The 25,694-nt window shown below is 41.5% G+C and overlaps 1 protein-coding gene across 3 annotated transcripts in view; it reads left to right on the plus strand.

Annotated features, from left to right (window-relative positions):
* TRIO (trio Rho guanine nucleotide exchange factor) overlaps nucleotides 1-25,694 on the plus strand; it is a 466,986-nt gene that overhangs the window by 412,429 nt on the left and 28,863 nt on the right. For all 3 annotated transcript variants that reach the window (XM_077116861.1, XM_077116863.1, XM_077116862.1), the window contains exons 35-40: nucleotides 11,661-11,953; nucleotides 13,577-13,747; nucleotides 16,376-16,471; nucleotides 21,632-21,780; nucleotides 22,812-22,878; nucleotides 24,578-24,681. In XM_077116861.1, coding sequence (XP_076972976.1) covers nucleotides 11,661-11,953; nucleotides 13,577-13,747; nucleotides 16,376-16,471; nucleotides 21,632-21,780; nucleotides 22,812-22,878; nucleotides 24,578-24,681 — 880 coding nt within the window. The remainder of the gene's footprint in view (nucleotides 1-11,660; nucleotides 11,954-13,576; nucleotides 13,748-16,375; nucleotides 16,472-21,631; nucleotides 21,781-22,811; nucleotides 22,879-24,577; nucleotides 24,682-25,694) is intronic.

Here is a 25,694-nt window from a genome sequence, read left to right on the forward strand (position 1 = left end):
TCTGGGAAATGGGAATAACGGTATAGCAGCCCCTCAGTGTATCATAAATATCCCCAAAGTTTAGGCCAAATATTTTAATGAGAAATATTGCTAAGATATTTGCTTTGTGGTTTGGGGGCGAAAATCATAGTTTCCTCATTTTCCACAGCTGTAACTCTTTTTAAATTAATATTCCATCCCTTGAGACTCTGAAATGTTAGCTAACCTACCCTGCAGATGATATGTGAGGAGTGATACTGCTTGGCAGGCTCATTTCAGAACATTCCAAGGGCAGTTTTTTCCTTAATACTGAATAAAAATGAGTATTTGTTATGTGGCTCTATGAAAACATTTTCAAGTTTTCATAGTTTATAACATATTTTGGCTAAGTGTGATCTTATGCAAGTCATACATTTTCTAGAGTAAAAGACTTTTCCATGCTGGTATTCTGAATCTGGTCTTAATTAAATATATAGATATATATATGAATGAAGAGAAATCTGTCACTGCCTGAAATAAATTACCATGGAGTTTAAATCACTAACTGCATAAAGTTCTTTTAAACCATTTGGTATAGGAGGGTCTTTGTGTGTCCCCTGCTTCATTTAAAGTGGTTTACAACTTTAAAAAATCTGCAAATTACTCCCACCCCCATCCCCCCACCCCTGCCAAAAATCTTTGGTTTCCTCTTTAAAAAAGCAGCCTAAGGTATTTTTTTCCCAACAACTAATTAAAAAGACAATTAAACGTGTGGCTATTCATTGTGAAGGCAACAGTTCCAAATGTAGGCCTTTTTCAAATAAGATTAGATCGTCTGATACTGGCTGTTTGTTTTTGCTGTCAGAGATAATTATGCCCATCAGGTAAACATTCCAGTTTTCTAACAGTGTCAGAACCTCTGACCGACAGTATCAGAGGGTGGAGTGTTGTCTGGAAGCCATGTGATTGTCTATCCCACTCTACCCCAAATTACTTTCTTTTTCATGTCTTAGTTTCCTATCTGCTAAAACAAATATCATACAATTGACTGGCTCATCGTCTGGAAGGCTAGAAGGTTTAACTCCTCCCGGAGTTGGTATCTCCTGGTTGGCCGTGAATCTTTGGGGTTCCTTGGCTTTTCCGCCACATAAATGCATGTGGGCGTATTTTTTCCTTTCTCTTCGGGTTCCATTGACTTCCAGCTTCTGGCTGCTCCCTGTGGCTTCCCTGTGTCCTATTCCCTTTGCTTATTAAGAACTGCAGCCCTGTTGGATTCAGGCCCACGCTCACTCAGTTTGGGCACCTTAACTAACAGTATCCTCACAGGTACTTTGTACAGATGGGTTCACACCATAGCACTAGGGGTTGGGACCTGCACATGCCTTTTGTGGAGGACATGATTCAATCCCCAGCACCCAATAAGTGATGATTGTCTATTCAGGGCAATAATAAATACTGTATTGCTTTGTAGAATAATTTCCCAAACAGAAATTAAAAGTCAAGAATCCATTATTTGGTAACAGAATAGAATCTCGGTACCCCTGAATCAGAATTTAAGTACTAAGTAATCTGGTAAGCACAGTGAATTTGTTTTTGAAATAATCTTTCTTCACATAACTGATTTTAATCTTAGTTAATTTTGTGAAATGAACAGCCATTTGACTTTTGGGGAACATTACGGATCTAAGCATCTGCAAAAGCCAAGTGAATAGAGGCACTGGGGAGCCTTTCCTGTGGCCCCACCCAGCCCGCTTCCACCCTTCAGGTGCCAGAGCCTGTAGCCTGTGCCTTAGGAGTGCAGGACCACGTGGCGGCGGGCGGGGCCGTGAATGCCACGAGATGTACGTTCTGCAGCTGGCAGGGTTTGCAAGCGTTTGCAGGATCATTCATTTGTAATTTTTCTAAAGCCTCTTTCTTTCTCCAGCAAGGATTTCTTGAAACATCTGCTTTTGTCCTTTTGTAAGAGTCAGGAATGAGTCCAAGTCTTCTCTCAATCATCACTGGCAAGATAGTTCCTCAGGGATTTTTCCCTGTGTGTGACAGCTTAGATTTTTGGTTGCAGAAAAAGCCTGCCATTCATCCACCCCAAAATTGTATTTTAGGGGCTGACTCACATAAAAAGCAAAATAAATGGCCCCATCATTCCAAGAAGACAGGAATGTGGGCTAGAAACTCTACTCAAAGAAAGCCAGTGTTTGTCCAGAGTAGGAAAGACTTGTGTTAAAAAATAAGTCCCAACATAAAGGTGGGGTTAAAAAGAAGAAAACGGCGGGCCGCGGTGGCTCAGCGGGCAAGAGTGCTTGCCTGCCGTGCCGGAGGACCCCGGTTCGATTCCCGGCCCCAGCCCATGTAAAAAACAAACAAACAAACAAAATATAATAAAAAACAAGAAAATGTTTAAAGATGTTTCCCTTTCTTCCTTCCTTCCATCCTTCCTTCCTTCTCTGTCTTTAAAAAAAAAAAAAAAAAAAAAAAAAAAAAGAAGAAAACTTCTTTACAACAAGGCCGTTTCCTGTAACAGTATGTTTTTGACAGTGTTGGGATGTCTGCGCCAATGAGTAATTAGCCCAAGAGCCCCCAATCCTTTGTAGCCTGTCCCTGCAAGACACATGAGGCTCAGCTCCCCCATCTACACCTCTAGGGGTGGGGTATAGGCCAACAGAGAACGTTCTGAGGAAGCAGGAATTACACCAACTGGAACCCGATTTTCATGTTGGCCTCATGTCTCCTCAGCCATCCTGCCCAGCCTCCAGGCCCAGGGAAGAGCCGCTACCAAGTTCCCCTTTTCTTGGAGACCAACGACCTGATGCTAGCCTCTGCACCCAGAGCAGGCCTCATCCGTCAAACGAGCCAGTTCGCGTTCTGTTCAGGGCGCGAATGGCTCAACTCGCTGAATCCGTGTTCAGTTCCTTACACAAATTCAGTCTAACCCCGCCACTTCTCTTGTCCATGGTCAATAATAACTGCTTCCTCATTATTTTGTTGCTGTGGTGTTTTTAAATTTCCTGTTTGGCAATATGTGAGATCTTGTTCATCTGATTAGTCAAGCAAAGGATTATGCCATCTCCTGCCATTTTTATTTCATTTCCTCATGTTTCTTTATTGGAATTTCAAGTGGTGAAAAGTAAAAAGAAAAGACCTTTAGAATGAGATGGTTTCATGACTAGAGTTACTTATAGGTTAGTGTTTCTCTCCCATGAATAAGTTGGAGAGGAAAAATGGTGCTTGAAGTTTTGCATTTATTGACATAAGTCACATTCTCCAATGTTTATGTAATGTTTTAAGTGTTTTCAGAAACCACAGTAACAGTAAATCTCATTTCGATGTTCTCTAAGAGTCAAAAGAGCAAACCTGCATGTGTGATTTTGGGAAGTATGTGCCCTGGGTTGGCCCAGCACCTCTAGGACTCCTTGCCTTAGATGGGGACCAAAAAGCCCGAGACCGCCGCGCCCCCCCCCCCCCCCCTCGAGCCTGTGGACAGGGGCTACGCAGGGGGCAGAGCAGCTCGCTCCCTGGGTACATTTTTCTCAGGCACTGAAGGCCATGTGTTCCTCCTTATAGCAGAGCTGTGGCTGTGCTGGGTCTCTGTGGCATCTAGAGATTTGGGGGGGGTGGGGTGGCAAATGGGGTGTCATCATTTTCCTCCATGTTTTCATTTTTTTGAAAGCTAAATCCAAAGTTCACATTTTTATATTAAGGACTCACTCTGTGCCCAATTGTGAAATAGTAAAATTTGCTTTTAATATTTTCTTGCCACGCTTTTGAGTCACTACCGCCCCCTAAACTAGCACTCACTGCTGCTGTGTAAACAGCTTTAACTTTTTAAAGGATTATTTCCCATCCTAATGTGGTATTAACAGCATACACAGCCCAGAGAACCTTCGGTGTGTGCAGAGAAGGGAGAGGTAAGGTAAGGGTCCTGGATGTTGTGTCCTGTTTAAGGCTGGAAAGGCTACCCCAGATGTATCTTTATGTTGTTAAGGAACACTTTAAGAATCAGTAGTTCTCCAAGACAGAAGATGGGTGAAGCATATGAAGAACAAGTAACTGGTGTGAAAAAAAAACGGTCAGTCAAGTAAAGTTTCCAGATGCTTTTTCACATAGACTGTAGACTTAAATTTGGAAAAACTGTATAAAAAAATACTTGCTTCTATATTCTGAACCATCAAAGGGGTAATCATATCCCCAGACAGGTCTGTTTTCTCTTCATTACCTAAAATTCTCCAAGTAATAGCCCTGCTCTGTCATGTTGCTCATCGTCTTACACTGATATGCCTGGCCAGTGGAAATGAGTGTTACCACCACATAAAACAAATCGAAGGTGCGACGCCTAGGAGATGCATCTGAAAGAATAATTTATAGCTTAACTCACCTTTCCATATGATTTGCAAGAGAATTTCTAGAATGTTACGGTCTTCTTTTTTTTTTTATTCCGAAAAGTGTTACCTTGATCCCAAAAGCAGGAAATTAAAATCCAGTATTGAAAAGTGTAGAGATGACAATCATTTACTCAGAAAAATTTGCCAGAACCAATACAGTGCTAGCACATATAACCTAGGTCCTTACTCGCTTTTTGATTTCTACATGTACGCTGCTACATTTCTAGAATGGTGGAAATGCTTCCTTGCTAAAAATGTTGTCTGTGGCATTGAATTCACAACAGGGCAGGTGTTTGCAGAGCTGCAGAGGCCAAGTACACCTGATTAGACCTTGCCCAGTCTGTTCTGAAATAGTCTCACAGGATTTTTTCAGACAGTAGAAGCAACTGCCCCAAAGTGTCCTTGAATTCTCATTCACTAACAAATAGCAGTGTCTGCTAAGCAAACATTCTTTACATCCTTACCACTGAACTTTAAATTAGTACTCTGCTTTGGAAGTTTGCCCCTGAGTTGTTCTTATCCCAATTAGAGCATTTATCAAGACCTCATTGCTTTGTTCATTTAACAAATATTTTTGAACACCTACAGTGGACCGAAAGATAAGAATCTCTTCCTTTAAAAACTAACTAGCCAAGAAACCATTGGGGAAAATCTTTTGAAGAGACTGAGAAGTAGGAGATGGCTCACCTTTGGAAAGTCTGATGGTATCCACTGTGTCTGTCTGGTGGTGGTGCCTTTTCAGACATGACCTTTCTTGTAGACACACACACACACACACACACACACACACACACACGTACATCCCACTAACCCTTCCAGAAGGCCCAGTAAGGCCAGAGGAGGAGTCACTGTCATACCCACCAGGAAACTGAAGCGAAATGTCCAGGACGGTAAGATTCCCGCAGCCAGTACGCAACAGGGATGGGATTTGAACCCCAGCTCTGTTGCCTTTAGATGTCCACTAATCTAATATTAGTTGATGTGCCGGGTAGGCTTTAAGCTCTAAGCAAAACCTCTCCCCTCCTGGATCTTACCTTCTGCTGAGACTATGAAATGGGGAAAATCTGGACTGCTGCGAATAATTGCTTAGATTTTGTGAAGTGTTTTCGAACTCAGGGTATGGAGTTTTTTATTTTGTTTCCTCTCCCACAGAACAATCCAGTTTTACCTTAGAGCACATACAGATGTCTTTAAGGCTTTTTACTGTTGTGAAAATGAGGAAAGGGTTAAGATGAAATGGGATCCCTCTTAGTCTGCAGCTAGCAGGATATGGTCCTTTGCTTTTTTTCTTAAATTAAAAAAAAAAGTGCTTTATTAATCACAGATGTCCCAGATTTACAGACTAGGACTAGAAAGGGCTTTCTCTTCTCCCAGCAGTTAGAGGATTGTGTGTGTTTTCTTGGTGAAACTCTTTCCTGTGTGGGTCTGAAATTCAGGAGTCCTGCAATCCCCTTTTTCTTTATTTTAAGAAGAAATGTAGGTGGACTTTGTGTGAACTCTGACTTCAACAAAGAAGCCATCCATGCAAAATTTTGTTTGTTTCCCCCACTGTGAGGGAAATAAACTTATCCTGTTAATAAGGGATAAGCTTTAAAACAATAGAAACAGAATGATGTAATTCATCCAGGTTGCTTCATTCATAACTCATGCATAGAAAAATGATTTTTAGTACGTTCTAGGCATCTTACTAGGCCTGTGATTACATTACCATCCCTAATTCCTGCTTTTTAGGTACTCGGAATTTACATAAAAACAATACAAGTTCTTTACTACCATCCTACATCTACAGAGCATGCTTTACAGTTTATAAACCTTGTTCACTCCCATTATTTCATTTAAGCTTATTACATCCTGTGAGATAAGAGGAAGCTCAGATGCCACAGAACTTGCCTCAGCTATAGAGTGGAATGGCAGGCTCAAACTCAGACCCTTTGCCAAGTCTTGTGTTCTCTCTGATAGCCACAACTGGTCTCTGATCTGGACCCTAAGCCAGTGTTGTTTCTCCAGGAGGAAAGCACGTTCTTTTGAGACCACAGCATGAGCTGCCTTCCCGTAGGCCTGGTGATGGGGTGAAAGAGCAGAAGGCCCGACTTCTTCCTGGAAGGTAGGGCTAGGGGAAGGAGAGATGAGTAACCACGCACAGGATGCCAGGGCAAATACAGTCGATTCAAGTAGCCAGGTAGTCTTTCATCACGTTCCTTAGGTCAGTTCAGTGCTGAGTCCTCCTCCTGCACCCACGCCACCCCAGCGTGGGGCATCGCTCACACACACACCCCAACCTGTGAGCTCCTCCAGGCGTGTGCAGCTCCCAGCACCTTGCCAGCTCTCCTGTGCCAATGGGCGTAGCATAACACAGATGAGCAAGCGAAGGGTGTTGGTAGGAGAGCCTCAGTCTGCTCTGCAGTAGCATCTTTTAAGTAAATCATTCACAAACTCATGAATATAACTAAGATTAGAAGATATTTATAACTCACTTCAAAGCAGATTAGGATGTTCTGCTAAGCTAGGAAGGGTTGACTCAAATTGTCTGTTGCAAAAAGGAAGACTGGAAAAGTCACCAATAACTGGTAATCGAGTCGCACACTCACTTGTTCATTATTCATTCACCATTCGTTGCTTTTGCTCCCAGGCTGTGGTGAGATCCTGGCAACAGGGCCCATGGCTGTGAGTAGGCCGGGCAGGATCCCTGCCCACATGAAGCCAAGCATCCAGTGCCTGAGTGGCTTCCTGACTTGCAGGCTCGTGCAGTTACCCAACACCAGAATTACTGTCACACGGTTCTGTGGCGCTGCAACCACAGGGCTCTCTCTCCTTGAGGGTTTCCCTTGCTGTTTGGACCTCGGCTGTGAGATTAGGAGGTGCTCAGAAGGTGTACTCCCCCAGCAATGTGGATGCCTAGGCCCTGTGCAGACTAGTAACTTAAAGGCCTTTTCGAGGAGGCCTAAGTACAAAAGCTCTGTATGTAGTTTATCTCGTACCTAGTAATATTGGTGACTTAAATTCTACTGGGGAGGACGAATGAAACTTGTGATTTAATTTAAAATTTGCAGAGTGCGGGTGGTCAGATGAGCTGAGTCTGTTCTTCTAATAACTAAAAATAACACCAGGTACTTGGTTTTATTCTACTAATGAATCTATTAAGTTTAAATCATTTTTAAGCCTTTTAACCTCCTGATCTGTACATTGTGTCACATTCCAAAAAGAGTGTATCAAACAGGCTGTTACATAATGCATTTAGGTGAGAGGAGTACTATATTAAGAAAAACATCTAATTTATTGTATTTTCTGAAAGTGTCAAATAGTGTGAAGAATTAAACATCATTATTAAAAACAAAATCCCAGAAGGTGCCACTTATTTGTATTACTTTGGTATTTGGTTGTTTTTTTTTCATTGCTAATCCCCAAACATTATGGTTAATGAATCACATTTGCACTAAACAAAATGTCTGCTGATCTTAGAGAAACTGCTTGTTCCCTTCCTTATGGCAGTGTCATGGGTCCTTTGCCTTTCATCTGTGACACTGGCCAGCTGCAGCCTTCAGCAGCTTCCTGCCTGGCTAACGATGGGACATTTAGGCCAAGGCCATTCTGTAATGACTGACCAGCTAGGTAAGAAGGAAGCTTCTTTTGAGCCTGCTTCTCAACGTGCAAAGTCCTAGGCAGCCGGGCTCCCAGAGAGAAGCTAGGAAATTATATATCTAGTTTCTTTTCTCTTTTGAACTGTTTTTATAACCACCAGCTCCTTTGCCAGGCAAGTCTCAAAATGCCCCAGAATCATCCTCGTGAAGCTACCTGGGTCCCACGAAGCGTTTTTTTTTTTGGTCTGTGGTTCCTTTTCTCATGCCTCCTGAGACCCACTGGATCTGCTGAGCGATGGGGAGGGCTTTACTTTAGGGAGACTGCCCTGCCTCCCTGCCCACAAGGAGGTTCCACCCCTCCTCTGGGAGCTTGCTTACTTCCCTGTAACTCTGCACTTTTGGGTTGGACAAGCAGACTAGGTCAGGTTCCTTGACAAGTGTCCACTTTCCACTTACAGTCCATACTGCATGCTGCATTGTTCCCATACCAAATCCTACAAATGACCACTTTCAGGTACAGAAACATGTGTGAAGTAGATTCGTAAGCTTAGGTGGCATTTCTGTTATTTTTGATGTATAAACATTGTGCATATGCTTGCTGAGACTTACAGTTGATCTAGTCTTATTAAAGTAGATGCGCCTCAGTTTCCATGAGGCAGAATGCACCTCCAACCGTGGCAGCTCATCACATCCTCACCCATCTGGGGCATCTCCCACCTCTTCTTTGGTGCTACTTTTTAATCATTTGCCAGGTGCAGTTGTTTGGCTTGGTGAATACATGTCAAAGAAATGACTGTCCTTAAAATATGGGCTGTTAATCAGCTTGCTCTATTTCCTTTAGTTAGTGACTTCTGACATTTTCATTCATCAAATTCTTAATGAGCACTGCCTATATGCCAGCCGCTATGCTTGCTTTGACATCAAAAAAGAAGGCAGCTGAGGCCCTGCCCTTATGGTGCTTATATTCTAGTGACCTAAAGGCCAGTTCCGTGCCATCTCCCTTCAGCCTTCCCTTCTCCCTCTACCTGTTTCCCCTGCTCCTCAACCTGGAACAGGGTTTGTACTGTTCCTATAGCATATGCCCTATTGTTGCATATACGATAATTCAGTGAAAACTCAGTGTGAGGGTCCCATAAGTGAAGAGATTAAACTATTCATCTCTCTCCAGTGGCAAGAATTGGCCTTGGCTCTGAGTCACAGCCCCTGTAAATGACCAGGAAGTGTGTCACCTGCTGAGCCCAGCAGAGTGCTGATAATGGTTGATGCTTAAACGTCATTAGGAGAATAAATTATAATCTGGCATGTCGGTTTCCCAAACTCTCCTCTCCTCTTTGTCCTTTCTTTTTTTTTTTTTTATTAATTAACGGAAAAAAAGAAATTAACCCAACATTTAGAAATCATACCATTCTATATATGCAATCAGTAATTTTTAACATCATCACATAGATGCATGATCATCATTTCTTAGTACATTTGCATTGGTTTAGAAGAACTAGCAACACAACAGAAAAAGATATAGAATGTTAATATAGAGAAAAGAAATAAAAGTAATAATAATAGTAAAAAAAAAACCTATAGCTCAGATGCAGCTTCATTCAGTGTTTTAACATGATTACTTTACAATTAGGTATTATTGTTCTGTCCATTTTTGAGTTTTTGTATCTAGTCCTTTTGCTTTGTCCTTTCTTTTGTCAACTAGGAGGTCGTGAGGTCAGGGGCTGTGTCATCCTCATTGGCCCTTCATCCTAAATCTGCTCCTGGGAACATCTCTAGGACTGTTTACCACTTGAATGTTGTTGATTTAGTGGCTTCGTTCTCTGCTACCTCTTCCAGATGGTACCTAAGGAAAATGAGGCATTTGTCAATGTGGAAACATTTTAGTAATCCTCATTAAAAATATGTCTACATAAAACACAAAGGAAAGAAGAGGTTGTCTGTCTTACCTGAAATTCTATTTTAATTAGTGGTAAACTTCAGTCTGCCTCTGAGAAAATCCAGACTTTTGAGAATGAGTGAGCCTGCAAAAAACACCTCATCTGTTTGTGAAAGATTATATGCCCTTGCCCGATTCATGGGTTGGGCCAGGAAGGGCATGGGATGGCAGTTAGATGGGGCTCTGCAGTCACAAGATGGGAAGGAGTGCACTGCACTCACTTGCTTTTTCACAGCAGCACATAATGGTCTCCTGTGCCATGGCATTACATTGCTGTGTTTCCTTAAGCTGGTGACTTCTGACATTTCCATTCATCAAATTCTTAATGAGCAACTTCCTGTATGTCAGCCTCTATGCTGGCTCTGACATCAAGAAAGAAGGCAGCTGAAGGCCCTGCCCTCATGGCACTTATATTCTAGTGACCTAAAGGCCAGTCCCATGCCACCTCCCTGCAGCCTTCCCTTCTCCCTCCACCTATCTCCCCTGTTCCTCAGCCTTGAACAGGGTTTGTGCTGTTCCTATAGCACATGCCCTATCCTTGCCTATGCAATAATTCAGTGAAAACTCAGTGTGAAGTTCCCATAAGTGAAGAGATTAAACTCTATTCATCTCCGTCCAAGTGCAAGAATTGGCCTTGGCTCTGAGGCAGGTTTCTGTAGAAAGGAAGATTCCAAAAAGATTAATTTTAATTATTTTTAAGTCTTCAAAAGATTTCAGAAAATAGCAACCATAGAGAATGAGTTTATTCCCTTTCATCATTCAGTTTCCTCAAGTAAAGCATTGAGGAAATGGAGACCTGGAGTTGAGCTCAGAAAAGGGCCACATGTGGTCTGGGTCGCCCGTTTTCACCTTGTAAAGTGAGGCGTTGGCATCACTGTGGACTTGCTGAGTGTCAGATGTCACCTAAATGGTACATTTCCCCTTTTTTCTCTTGAAAAATCATCAGCCCAGCATTGATTATAATTAGTTTTTGAGAGCCAATGACAACATCCATTTGGATAGTTTGTCTTGAGAAGAGTTTCCCCTCCTTACATTGCTTTTAAAGATGTGCTGTTTTAATTGTTGCTGGTACTTACTTCCAGTAAGTGTCACTTGGCTGTGGCTGGGCAAAGATGCTGCATGCTTGTTCAGTTCTAGGAGTTAGGCATGAGCAGAGGACAAGCTGGGGCTCCCCATCACCCAGTTCACTTTGTTCTCCACTGACTGGATTTCTCTTGTCATAGCCTTTATCCTTGATAGTGAGAGAAGCAACTTCCCAAATGAATCCTATTTGCCATCGAGTCTGACCAGGTCAGATCTATTTAAATGGACACTGTTGTATGGACAGTGATAGGATGGTACTTCTATTAGCTGATTCCTACATCAAGTGATGTAGCCAAAATAGTTTATTTAATTTCTTTCAATTCTTCATTCTTGGCTTTTTCTGTTTGTCAAGAAAATTAATGCACATAATTTTAAAATGCTATCCTCCTGTGTCCTTGAGCCATCTTGGGAGATGAATGGCAGTTTAAATCTGTGTGTTCATGACACTAGCCTTCATACTGGTGCCTTGGGTCCTAGAGGAGGGACCGGGTTGAGGACCGTCATTTCTACCAAAATTCCATTTCAGTAATGTTTAAAAAGGGCATTGGCGGCAGGGGGGGACCATTTCTGACATTTCCACCCTGCAGTTAAAGGAAGTGAGTACACAGCCGGTGGCCTGGCCGTGCAGTGCTAAAGCACATTGGCAGAATTGGGAGGGAAAGCTCAGACTAACACTGGGAGGACTGTGCCTGTCAGGTAACACTCTCCACTCCTTTCTCATCCTGCCAGACTCGCTGTCCGTCTCCAGTAACGATGCCAGTCCCCCTGCCTCCGTGGCTTCCCTCCAGCCCCACCTGATAGGGGCCCAGAGCTCCCCAGGCCCTAAGCGTCCCGGGAACACCCTGCGGAAGTGGCTCACCAGCCCCGTGCGACGCCTCAGCAGCGGCAAGGCCGACGGGCACGTGAAGAAGCTTGCCCACAAGCACAAGAAGAGCAGGGAGGTCCGCAAGAGTGCCGATGCTGGCTCCCAGAAGGACTCCGATGACAGCGCAGCCACGCCTCAGGATGAGACCATGGAGGAGGTGAGTCGGGGTTGCCGACGACTGTGGGCCGTGGGACCAGCCCTAGCTTGAGCCTGTTCAGTTACAGAAGGACGAAGACTTGAGCCTGCTTACATTTTCCTTCTTTCCTGTTAAGATTATGGAAATCGTTGCTTGTCTCGCGAGTAAACCAATTTGCTTCTATTTTCCCATCCTTACTGAGAAATCATCAGTGTCCTATGTCCCCACTAAGTTCTCTGCCTGGCAGACTGAGACTTGTGAGATGACCAGGACAGCTGTTCCAGTAAGCCCAGGCAGGTCCCACTTGTGCAACTGATAAACAAACCAGGCAGCCATGGCTTTTCTCCTTGAGTGTGGCTACCCCAGGCCTGCCCAGATGGAAGTGGGTGCCTTGAGCCTCACTCATCCTTCCCTTCTTTCAGTTCTACCATGTTGGCATAACCAACAGGGACAGTTTAGGTTGCACCAGGTTGAAGCAGTCCCTGAGTTCTTAATGCCCCAACGTGCTGAAACAAAACACACTGATGGGGTTTTGCTGGGGAAGCACAAATTTTAAACAGGGAAGGAATGTGAAATGTTGCCATCCTCCTGTTTCATTTTTCCCAATACCTATACTTAAACTTCTTTGCCCTGAGTAGAAAATGTGCAGTGGATTTACTTTGCTAATCTGGTGGTAGACACCAGACTATTCCCATATCACCACGAATAAATGGATGTAGGTCAGGCAGTAACTTTATTTCCTTTTGTTCAGGTTTTTTTTTTTTTTCGCTTATACTGGAAGTAACAGTAATTCCTTCACCACCCTACAGTATGAGCCCTTGAAGTGTGGGTCTCATCAGCAGGATGCCCTCGGTTTTTCTTTTTCTTTTTTTTGCATGGGCAGGCACCAGGAATTGAACCTGGGTGTCCGGCATGGCAGGCAAGAACTCTACCTGCTGAGCCATCATGGCCCACCCTGCCTTCAGAGTTTTTAACTTGTACTTCCTGAGCCCCTCACAGGCTAGGAAGAAAAGGAAGAGGGAGAAAAGTTATTATTGGGATCATTTAATAGACTTTGCAAATACATGTTTTCTGCTATGTTTTTCCTGGCCATATTTTTGCCATTGGTTTTCACTGGAGTGTGTAATTCATTATGTACTTAGGTACCTGTTTTATGAACCTGTGTCATCTTACTAGAAATAAAACAAATTTTTTTTTGAAAGCACAAAATGAGGAAAATGAGTGTGACACATAACTCAGATTCTTAAAATGCATTTTGGATCATATTTTTTGCTATACCTTTGTTTCATTGTTTCAGTGAGTTTTACTCTAGCAAGGACACAAAAATAACATTAGGCAATGGGACTCAGTTGACATGAGTCTTATAGTTGACCTGAACCTGTTTTTGAATGGTCTTGGTGAAGATAAGACACGTTGAAAGCCTAAGTAATAACATAGGCAGCCCCTTCAAATGGCGCTCTCAGTGTCCCTTCTCTCGTCCAGCATGACGGGAAGGAAAGGAATGAATCATTGCCATCAGGGCTAGAAATGGCTGATTTCTGCCATTGCAGGGTCTTTCCTGCAGACCACAGGGCTCAGGTTGTATGAACCCATGCAGACCATGGGGGCTGAGAATATAAGGAGCTAATGTCTGTTTGATTTCAGAGAGGCCGAAACGAGGGCCTGAGCAGTGGCACCCTCTCCAAATCTTCTTCCTCGGGGATGCAGAGCTGTGGAGAAGAAGAAGGGGAGGAGGGGGCAGATGCTGTGCCACTGCCCCCACCCATGGCCATCCAGCAGCACAGTCTCCTGCAGCCCGACTCACAGGACGACAAGGTAACCGGGCCACGGGGGTGAAGGCAGGGTGCAAACGCTGTCCTAGGCAGTGCCACATCCCAGCCTCATCCCAGGAGAGGGGGGATGCCTGGGAAAGGGGTGCTTTTCCAGGCAGGTGCAGCCTGTTCTCACTCCTATAGTATGAGTAATAAAGTCCATTTAAATCAACAGTGGGCCAACAAGATGTGGTTTTTCATACACACGTGGGTATATAAATAGGCCTGGTGCATTTTTAATGATCCTTCAGTATTTGTTACTTTTAAAGTAATTTAAATATATTGACTAGAGTCTTTGAGAGAGCAGACACGTCACATACAGTCTGCACAGTCGAGTCTCCAAATAAATCCGAGGCCATCCTGTTCTGTTAGGTGTCTATGGGCACAGGTTTTTGTTTAAAGATGAGAGCATATTGCTATCCATTTCTTTTTCCAACATTCCAAACATTAATTTGTGGAATCAACCTGCTGGAGTATGGGAATAGTTTTCGAAGTGTAGGGATAAATTGAAAGTCCTGAATCTTTTCTTTGTATATATGCAGAGCTTCAAAACAAATAATCCATTTTTTTCTTGAGTTATTACAATCTAAAATTCTTTTGTACATCCAAATTGCAGAATCCTAAAACCAAAAAATCAAAAAGGAAACCTGGGAAATGTAACACACACAATCTGTCTTGGCATATTGGCCCCATTGTGTGCCTCAGAACAGTCAGGTGTTGAAAACTGCGGTATGAAGTCAATAGTGGTGATTTTTTTTTTGGCGGTAACTACATTTTCTAAATAAAGCAGATATTTTCAGCGTTTTTTCTTTTCTTTTCCTTTTTTCCCCCTCCCTAACTGACCTCACCAGTACACGAAAGCAGTCACTTGCTGGGCTGCCCCTTTTTGCTCACCTAGGACCTGTCACAGTTTGTAGTGAGGCTGAAGATTGATTGCTGGGCACATCCGGCATGAGATTTGGCCAAAGCCAGACATATCTTCAGCCTCTTTGTAGAGGTCTCTTTCTCCTCCTCCCTTTTTTAACATTCCAACCACAGTGAAGGCACTTGCAGGTCTTAGAGCAGTGGCCCTAAGCAGAAGCTTCTCATTTGGATTTGAGCCCTGGTCTTGGTGACAACCCAGGTGTGTGCAGGCTCCTGATAGGGGTGTGTGGAAAGGAGGGGAGACCCAGTGAGAAAAGCTGAGCCCATTGCCCCCATGTGTACTAGAACAGCTAGCCAGGAAATTGGGCTGTGATCTCTTCTAAGTTCTAAGCTATTTTGAAACATCCTAAGCTATACCTTTCTTAAAAGGAGAAACAGAAATGCTTGAATCCGGGTGGTTCTCCAAACAGCAAGGTCCAGGGCCTTGCTATCCTATTCACCAAATAGTATTTTTCTCCATTCAAAAAATGAAACACACTGTATTTTTCTGTTTAGTAAAATCATTTATCAGTTATTATGTTATTTCATTGGGTATTATCAATAGCAATTCATTAAAAAAAAAAAAAAAGCTATAGTGATGTTCCCAGGCAGTCTATTATCTTGTCACTAATTTTTGGTTTTGTTCTGTTTTCTCTTTCTGTAAACTTTCACTGCAGCACTATGTTGATTTGTGTGCCGTGTCTGTTTTGGCTCAGTTTCCTTACCTTTCCATTTGAATTTTTCTTTGTTTTCTTCACCCCATATGCGCAATTTCATTAGACCAAACCAACATTTGTTTTACAAAGTGCATATTTTGACCGCATACGTAAAAGCCACGTTGTAAATGTACGAATCTGTCCCGTCTAACGTGAGAAATGCATCATTAGGACAGCTGGCCTGTGTCGCATGCCTCTCTGCTGTCCTTAATATGAAGCACTGTTCATATTATGCCCCCATTCTAGTTTCCAATTAATTGGCGACGCAAGTAATCCGCAAACATCCGTGTTTGCTAATTACTGAGACTTGAACTTAGTGGCCCCTCACCCAGGCTCCTTTCCTGTCAACTCCTTTGCACCCTCGATCGTAGCCATAAATGGCACCGGGTAGCTTGTGGGACCACAGATCTTCTGTACTCTGCACTAATCATTGGGGAAATGGATGGCACAGAAAATGGTGAGCTTGTCCCCCCTCTCTTCCCTGTCTGGTCAGTGCACCCTTGCTCTTCCCTTTTCTTTCTTTTGTATTTCTTTTTTTTTTCCTTTCTTTCTTTCCCTAACCCCAGAAACACAGTAAAGCCATTTTTAATTATCCCGTTTCTTTTCCAGATTATTTAAGGATTCACTCATTAGCCCTTAGCCTTTCATTCTTCCATTGATCAGATTCTGTGTTTTTTCTCCTTAACCCTAGCCTAGCCAGCATTTGCAAAAGTTACAATTAGGGTATTCCTGTGCCCTCTTTGAAAAACATCACAATGTTACATGACTACAGATTTAAAACAGACTTTGTCTGCTTTCCACATGTATCCCAGAACAGGTTTTATTTAATGTTTCATGTCAGAATATTGTAAATTAAAATGGATGACTTTAAATAAATGCAAACAAAGACAAACTTGTCGTCTTTTGTCTGAAATTACTTTCGAAAAGAAATCAAACTTGCAGGAAACTTATTGTCTGTCCACTTACTAACGCAAGGCCTCCCCCCCCCTTCTTTTTCCTAACTTCTTCCATAGGCCTCTTCTCGCTTATTAGTCCGCCCCACCAGCTCCGAAACGCCGAGCGCAGCTGAGCTTGTCAGTGCAATTGAGGAACTTGTGAAAAGCAAGATGGTAAGGCTTCCCAGGGAAAGTCTGAGATGTGAAGCTGCTCGAATGTGCTCCTGCATATGAATTTGCCCTTTCCCGTGGATTGCTGTGGTCTGCAGAATGTGGCTGTGGCATATTGCACAGTTTGGGAGTCTCTAAGACCACCCTCTCTTCTGATACCCACTGCAAGTTCAGGAGTCATAAAGCTCACCTTCGCACTCATTAATATTCCAGACCACTCATAGACTCAGAAAAGCTATTAGAGTCACAGCTACAATTTACTGCAGCAAAATGATACAGATTAAAATCAGACAAAGAAGAGATGTATAGAGCAAGGTCCAGGAGAGTTTCAAGCTCAGGCTTCTAGTTGTCCTCTCCCAGTAGTGGTGTATGGAAGGCTCTCACCTCATTCAGCAGTGAGCTTTGGTGTGGTGGTCATGTAGACATGGTTGATCACCCGCGTGGCTTCTCTTAGTCTCCAGCCCCTCCAGAAGTCACAGATGCCATGTGACTCACGGTCCCCACCATGTATCACGTAGTTAGCATGAAATCTCTGGTGTGGCCCGACAACCCAGGAAATCAGAGACAGATAAGACATTCCAAGGACTTGGAGGCTACCTTCCAGGAGTCAGCGGCAAAGGCCAGTCTTCTTTGGGGGCAAAGTTAACCCTTCACTGCATATATGTTGACTGCAGACCCAGTACCATCTTGGCAAATGTGGTCAATTCCGGTCTTTTCTGATTTGCTCAGCATTTCCATATCAAAAGCCCTAAGCCTCTCTCGCCAATCCATTCTCCAGAGGTAACTGTGAATAGTGTGTTATGTTTTCCTCTGAAATTTTCTTCGCATATATAGTATGTATGTGTGCACACTTTTTTCTTTCAAGATGGGGTCATTCCATTTTAAGATTCTAAGACTTTATATTGGGGATCCTTCCACATCAGTATATATAGATTTACCTCACTCCTTTTAATAACTATAAAATTACTTATATGGATGCAATAATAATGCTACCAAAGGCTTTTACTCTAGACCACTCTTCTAAGTGTCAAAGTTGTATTAATTTCTATATTCCTCACAGCAGCCCTCAGACATAGGCATGCACTGTTGCTATCCCATTTTATAGATGAGAAAACCCAGGCACACAGAAAATTTAACCAGCTAATAAGTGACAGAGCCATGGTTATACTATAATTTATTTAAACAAATCCTTATATATTTCAATTGTTTCCAATTTTTCACTATTGTAAACATCCATGTTCAAGGCATGCGTGAGATTATATCTGTAGGGTAAATTCCCAGGACTGGAATTGCTAAATCAGAGAGTATACTTCCTTAAAATTAGGAATTTCTCTTCCTTCTGTCAGATATTTACAAGGTAGCAGATATATATTCCCATTTCCTTATGAACAGCTTCCAGTGAAACTGATTGACTAGGTCAGTTGGGAATTCTATAAAGAGCAATGTGGGTGGACACAGGTTGCCAGGCCATCGCTGGGAATTTCTCCCTGAGTAGTCACACTGTTCTAGAAAGGACATGATGGACTTTGAAGTTAGGAATGAAGGTTGCTAGGATGTGATGGAGAACTCAAGAACTCTGATTCCACTGATCAGGAATTTGGAAATATTCCAGATAAGCTGAGTTACAGCCACCTCCTTGATCACTCTTTAAAGGCGTTTCGATTATTCCACTAATGGTACGAACAAAGAGTGTTTATTTAACTCGTATCCAATGAGTTTTCAAGCGCCTTTAAGCACTTTAAGAACAGCCATTTATCCTCATCAATTATGTGATCATTAAAATCATTCTTATCTGATAATTGAAATAGTTTTCCCAAAGAATTTTATGAGGCAATACATTGTAAACCCTGTTATTATTCTCCAAGTATTTAAATTACCTCCCATTTTAAGAGGTCTTTGATCTACTTGTAATTAATCTAGGCCAACTTCCCCCAAATGGTGAGATCTATGCTGTGATCTCTTTCATGGTCTCTTACTGGCTTTTTTCCCTTTTCACTTCTAAGGAACTAGAAGTGACTCTAAGCAATCTCTACTCACATTTTGTCTCTTCTTAAGTCAAGAGGCAGAGAGCTACAGGCATAATGGAAAGAGCATAGGTTTTAGAGCCAGAAAGATTTGGATTCAAGTCTCCTCCTACAAGTTAGCAGAGTTCCACTGGGCAAGTTCCTTAGACTTCCTGAGTCCACAGCCCTCAGCTGTAAACTGCTGTTTCTTAAGTCCCTAAGAAGATTTCATTTACATGGGATTCACTAATGATTTCCCTTCCCCTTTGGAAAACCACATTTTTGCTTTATAGGGATGGACTCATCCCTTCCTCATTCTGCTGTAGATTGTAATTTGGATTCTGCCCTCCTTTTGTAGTTTGAGGGGTGCATAACTCATTCATTGATTTCCTGTCACCAATTCTCTCATGTCAGATGGAAACTACCTTTTGTTACTATAAACTCAGTGAGTTATTTTAACATCCTTCAGCCTATCCTGCTCCGTGGGACCCTGACTTGCTCTTGTTTGTTTCGCCATGTGCCATAGGTCCTTAGCCATTATCCTCCAAAAACTATGTGTTAAGTTCATGAGATTAGGGAAGTGAGGGGAGGTGTCCAGTTGTTATACAGTAGGATGTTCAAAGAACTGAGCCTCCTAAACCTAGAACCTAGGGATTCAACCTGAAAAATTAAATTATAACTGCCCTGAAAGCTATTCATGGGTATCCTTTCCTGTCCCTCACTTCCACATTCTTGATCCACCCAGTTATTTTAAAGGTTGTGTATCTTTCCTGAGCATTGGTAAGAAGATAATAGCCTATAGCCACAGTGACAGTTTGAACTTTACTTTGGGGTTTCTTTCTTGTTGTTAGTTTAAATGTAAGGGAGATTCAAGAAATAATGAAAATAAATGAATTTAAACATCTAACTCAAGACGTTAGAACAGCAACAACATAAGCCAAAGGAAAGCGGTAGGAAGGAATTCATATAAATAAAAGAATAATTTAGTGAGTTGGAAAGCAGAAAAAACAGTAGAATAATAAATAAGACCAGAGGTTTGTCAATTGGAGAAACGTAGACATCATGTAATTTTAAGAAAATAGAAAGCACAAGTTAACAAAATAAATTCTAAGGGAGGAGGTAATAAACTGAGGAAATTCAGATCATCATAAGATGTTACTTGGTTCAACTTCCTGGAAAACCTGGATGAATTAGGCAGTTTCCTTAGAAAATAAAATTTACCAAAACTAAATTTCAGAAGAGATAGAATAACTATGTGGACCTATTTTCAGATAAAAAATAGACCTTGCCTTCAAAAATAAACCAAACTCAGAGGATTTTGCAAATCCAAATCTGCAAAGTCCTAGTAATTCCGTTTGGGAAACAGCTTTGGGCTGTGGTGGCCTTTTCAGTTGCATATTATTTGTACAGGCAAGTAAGCAAATGGGTAGGGTCAAGGAAGTGAATGTCAGATGTGACAAGAATGTTTAACAATGACTGAGCCCTCATCAGGGTATCTGTTCCCTCTCTGATGCCCATCTTGGTCTAGACAAGCCTCATCTGGGGACAGGCAACCAGAGAAGTTGGCTTCCACCCAACAGCCATTCCACCCATTGTAGAAGAGGGGTCCTTGCAGGCACCAATGAGGTCCCTGACTTTCCCTCCTCACTCTCTCTCTTATCAGGGGAGATCTGGAGCCTCTTTCTTTTCTTTCTTTCTTTTTTTTTCCCTTGCTGTTTAAGTGACCAGAGCTAAATCTGGTGAGCATGGGCCATATCCCAGCAAACCTAGACAGAGAACAGTGCAAAGCTTCCTCCCCATCATTCTCCCAGACTTTGTTCTCCTGTCAAAGACCAACATGAACTGACGAGCATGAATCCAGCTCTGCTACTTACAATAATCTGCGTTTTTTCCAGTAGAGGTCGATAACTATTGATTTAATAGAGCACTGTTTTTCACACAAACTCAGTTACCTTATTAACTTGATATTCTGCTTTTCGTAAATGATATCAGCAGTTGGTATGTTTTTACAGCTCCATGGGTTTCATTTAATAAGATTGAATGCGTAGACATTGTATTCTCAAAAATTCTAAATATGCTGCTTAGTAATAAGACAGAGTTAGTCTGTTACCTTATGGGAAGAAAATAAGGATCAGCAATAGTGGTTTGAATTTGTTATGAAGTATTAAGTATACTTGCAGTTTAAATTGTGCTTTTTGTACAAAGAAGAATTAATCATGTTTTTCCAGTTTAATCCATCAGTACCTCTGGGTCATCACTATATGTCCAGCTGCCTACTTTGGAAATTTTTAAAGAACCATAAGCCCCTAGAGTTTAGTAAATCCAGGTCAAGAAACAAAAATTAGAGGTACCAACTAGAAAGTAATTGATTGCTAATCATTGTCACATTAAGTCAGGGAGAGAAGTCATCCATATAAAGTCACAGATTTATTGAGATTTATTGAACACCTGCAAACCTTTGTACAAGGTTTTACAAGGATACAACGATGAAAACAGTTACCTGCAGAAACTAAAAGCCAGTGTGGGGAGAGAATTCTGGACAAGTCAACAATACAGACATGACTAGTTCTTCCTACAGAATGAATAGAAAGGAAGTTGCAGGAGTCCCAGAGGTAGAGAGAAGTTGGGCGAGCTGTGTGCACTGAAGTGGTGTGAAGGCTGCATGGGCAATCAGGAAATAAACCATGTTTGTGGAAGTTGCCGATAGGCCAGGCACAAGGAATAGGTATGCCATTTCTCTGGGGGAACTAGCTGATGATGCAGCTCCACCTTCTTCTGAAGTGGTGACAGTTTGATTTGGCAAAAACACAACCAAAAAGTAGAAAGATTTGAGATGTGTGGTTTTAAACTGCAAATTATACCCAGAAATGAGCGCAGCACTCTGATGTAAACAAGTTGTATTACGTCTATGTGTTAATGCATATGGATCCATTATTCTTCTCCTTCTAACTTTCTTCTTTTATCCAGCACTTACTCAGTTTTTTAAAATTAAGTTTCAGTTTTGTTTTATTTTCAAATACAGTGTAATTTCACAAACATATGATTTCATAATTTTACAAACACATGCCTCATTATTTTACTTAGGAGATTTCCTGTTCTAATCTTAGCCTCTCATATACTGTAAGCAGGAGGCATTGTTGATTATCTGATTTTCTTTCAGGCCCTGGAGGATCGCCCCAGCTCACTCCTTGTTGACCAGGGAGATAGTAGCAGCCCCTCCTTCAACCCTTCAGACAATTCCCTTCTCTCTTCCTCCTCACCCATCGATGAGATGGAAGAAAGGAAATCCAGCTCTTTAAAAAGAAGGCAGTAAGACAGAAATGTTTTCATTGTCATTTGTTTGGCGCATGTTCTCGTGTCTGACACCTTGAGAAGTATGGCTGGGAATGAGGAGTCAGGGTTCTTCCTTGGAGTTAATTGTGTGCTTGTTTGTGCAAGTAATTCATAGCTGCAGTTGCTATTGTTTTATTGTTATCTTATTTTTGCCTTCCATCACTTGTATTTTTAAAAAAATCTTCTGTCACTTCTGGTGAAGAACTACTGAAAGTCCTGTTGTGTATGTGGTTGTGAAGAAAAACACGGTGACACTCTTATAAATTAGATACAGTCCCAAAAAAGTGAATTTTTTTATAACATACCTTAGTGGTCATGGCCCTCAGTCCTGGTAAAGCAGCTTATGGTGAAAATAAGAGAAAAGTCATACAAAATATTTAAACCTTCCTTTGGAGAAAGGAAAACCCTGTTTGTCAATTGGATGAGGGCAAGAACTTCATTGTGTTTAGAGCTGAATCTCCAGCACTTAGAATGGCCTTTGGTGCAGAGGAGAGGCCCCAAAGGGCTGCTCGGTAGCATGCCGGAACAAATGAACAAAATAGCAATCCTTAGGCCAGCCAAGGAATGGATCTTGTAATTGTTTTCTAATAGCTGAGCAGCCTTGAATGGTTATTGAACCTTACAAAAAAATAAACACTTCTGAATGGTGTGATTATCCAAGACTTTAAACATCTGAGTTTAAAAAGAAAAAATGCTAAAATCCTCCCTTTGGTGTCATATCTTTATGATCAGTTTCTCGTTGCCATCATAGGTTTGGTCACAGTCCTGCACATGTGTGTACCTGGGTGTCTTGCGGCCCCTGCAGCTTTCTTAAGTCACCCTCTCAGGTCACCCTCTCGAAACTCTAAGTCACTCGAGAGACACAAGAACTTAAGGCCCAGTCGGCAAGTTCGATATATTAATACGTGGTCCCAAAGGGATCTGTCCTGACAAAAGCCAGCATACAAACAAATTCATTTAGAAAACAAAAAGCATTTGAGTTGTAAACACTTTTCTCTCTCTTTCAGCTATGTTTTGCAAGAATTGGTGGAGACAGAACGTGACTATGTTCGGGACCTAGGCTACGTGGTTGAGGTATAGATTTTCAGAGAATAAATATCCTTTTATCAACCCCATGAGCTGCCCAAAGAGGTATCACTTTAGACAGTTCAAAACTGATACCTTCTGAAAAGTTTTTGGCCAAAATAATTAACCAATTAGGTATTTCTGAAAAATAGAATTTTGCCACTTAGCAATATGTATTCAGTTGTAAATGCTTATCTTGTACACAGTACATCTTAATATGACCTTTTTTTTTACAATTAAGTTTTTAAATTTCTGATACCCAACTGTTGTATCAGTTGTGTGGGACTCTTGCCCTTAATTACTTTACAAGAATTGGTGTCACCATAGAAATGAGAATATTACTGGTTGACAGGAGTTTGTGGCCCAACTGTGGATTCAGTTCCATCCGGAATTCATTCACCTGTGTTCAGAGTTAGGGCTCAGACCAAATGCTTGACCATTTTGATTGGTAGAGGTTGCTAAGTACTGGAGCCATAGAAAAAGCACTGCCTTCTGCATTGGATGAAGGGCCATCTCCAGGCTTATCCCTGCCGTTACGTGAATGTCATAATCACATTAATCAATTCAGCTCATCAGAAAGTTGCTTTTATAATATTAAATTCCATCATGTTTTTTCACTTTTCAAAGTAAGTATATTATGATGTTTTTGGTGTGCACATCCCATTAATCCCAGTAATGACATAAAATTAATTATGTAATGTGAAAGATTTAACATGCTTGAATTGTCTGCTTTTCGTGTAATTTTAAGAAAATAGAAAGCACAAGTTAAAATAAATTCTAAGGGAGGAGGTGATAAACTGAGGAAATTCAAATCATTATAAGACGTTACTTGGTTCAACTTCCTGGAAAATCTGGATGAATTGGGCAGTTTCCTTAGAAAATAAAATTTATCAAAACTAAATTTCAGAAGAGACAGAATAACTATGTGGACCTATTTTCAGATAAAAAAAATAGACCTTGCCTTCAAAAATAAACCAAACTCAGAGGAGTTTGCAAATCCAAATCTGCGAAGTCCTAGTAATTCCATTTGGGAAACAGCTTTGGGCTGTGGTGGCCTTTTCAGTTGCATATTATTTGTACAGGCAAGTAAGCAAATGGATAGGGTCGAGGAAGTGAATGTCAGATGTGACAAGAATGTTTAACAATGACTGAGCCCTCCTCAGGGTGTTATGTGAACATGAATAACTTGCTTATTTTAAGAGATTCTTTTTGTACAACTGCGTTCCATTTTAGTTAAATAGAAGTTTTAAATCACGTTTTGGCAACTTATGTAATCCATTGGTAAAAATCAGTCTATAAAAAGAATATTGTTAAATCCTTATTTATGAAATGAAAATAATTTCTATTGATATGATGTAATTGCTGCCCAGGAAATAAATTCTGACCCAATATTTAGTATTTACAAGGTGATAAGATTATTTGTTTTATGAAACCATTTACATTTATTGAAAGCCTTTCAGATTTTTCTAAGAATTTGGATCTATGAATGCAAAAGTTCAGGGAGAAAAAAATTACAGCCTGGAATCTAATAGTATATTTCAAATGCCAGTTAAGGACATGTTCATAGAGAGTTTTTGTTTGTTTTTGAATAAAGAATTGCTTACAAGACAATGTTTATGTCTGTTTTGTCCTTTTGACTATTAAGCTATAAATAATGGCTCAATTCAAGCATGTAACAAAATACTTATTTTTAAATATTCAACTGTAGGGCTACATGGCACTCATGAAAGAAGATGGTGTTCCTGATGACATGAAAGGAAAAGACAAGATTGTGTTTGGCAACATCCATCAGATTTATGACTGGCACAGAGAGTATGTAGAATGTTTATCATGCTTAATGGTGTGCAAAGCATGCCGCTCACAAAACAGCATCACATCAGGCAAAGGGTCAAGGATATTTATAAATTCATCTCATTTCATTGCCCATATAGCTGCATGCAGGTAGTCGGTACAGAGGAAATACTGCTGTACTGAGTATCTGTGTAGTAAGAGCCTGGGAGAGTCCCTGTTATCCTCTAGGTGCTGTTCCCTCCATAGTGCACTCTGGCGGGGTGAGGTGGGTGTGGAGAGCGGTGGCTTTCTTGAGCCATGTGCGTTTCTCCATTCCTTATCAACAGTGGAATGGATTGTAGCTGGGTGGATCAGAATATCACCCAGCTCGAGGGTTTATTTGTGAGATATCTGCATGAATATACATAAAGCACTCAGACAGCATCTGCATAGAATAAGCCTCAGTAAATATTGTTAATTAACACTAGCATCCCAGCCATCCTTTGAACAAACACAAGTTATTGTTGGAGGAGTTTGAAGATACTCATTTTGCCAGAGTATTTGCTGGTATAAGGACCTAGTTTTCAGTCATAAAAAGTAATGGAAAAAGTAGATTTGATTTCCCATGAAAAGTCAAGTTTGGTCCCTAGCATGGCCCCACACCTGTCCTAATCAAGCAGGAGGTCCATGAAGGAGAGCTCATTGCACATCTGTCCTCTTAGTGTTGTTGCAAGGATTTTAAAAATCCTTGCTCATCTGAGGATTGGTTAGTGCCCCGTCTCTAAGATTAAGGTGGAATGTTCCAGGAGCACTGCTGCGTTCCCGGTGATCTTGGCATGCCTCCTGCTCCCCTGCCTGTGTGTGTAGCGCTCCCCCTGCTCAGAGCATGCCACCATCATCTCCACTGACCAGGCTGATGTTTACATCTCCAAAAACCAGACACACCAGCCAGTCATGTTCTCTTCTCCTTATAGATCACATATGTGAATTGGCTTTGTAAACTGTAAAATACTGTTCAACAATAAGGAGATATTATCACGGTGTATATAAAAAAC

This window comes from Tamandua tetradactyla, chromosome 9, assembly GCF_023851605.1.
Source record: "Tamandua tetradactyla isolate mTamTet1 chromosome 9, mTamTet1.pri, whole genome shotgun sequence".
NCBI classification, from domain to species: Eukaryota; Metazoa; Chordata; class Mammalia; order Pilosa; family Myrmecophagidae; genus Tamandua; species Tamandua tetradactyla.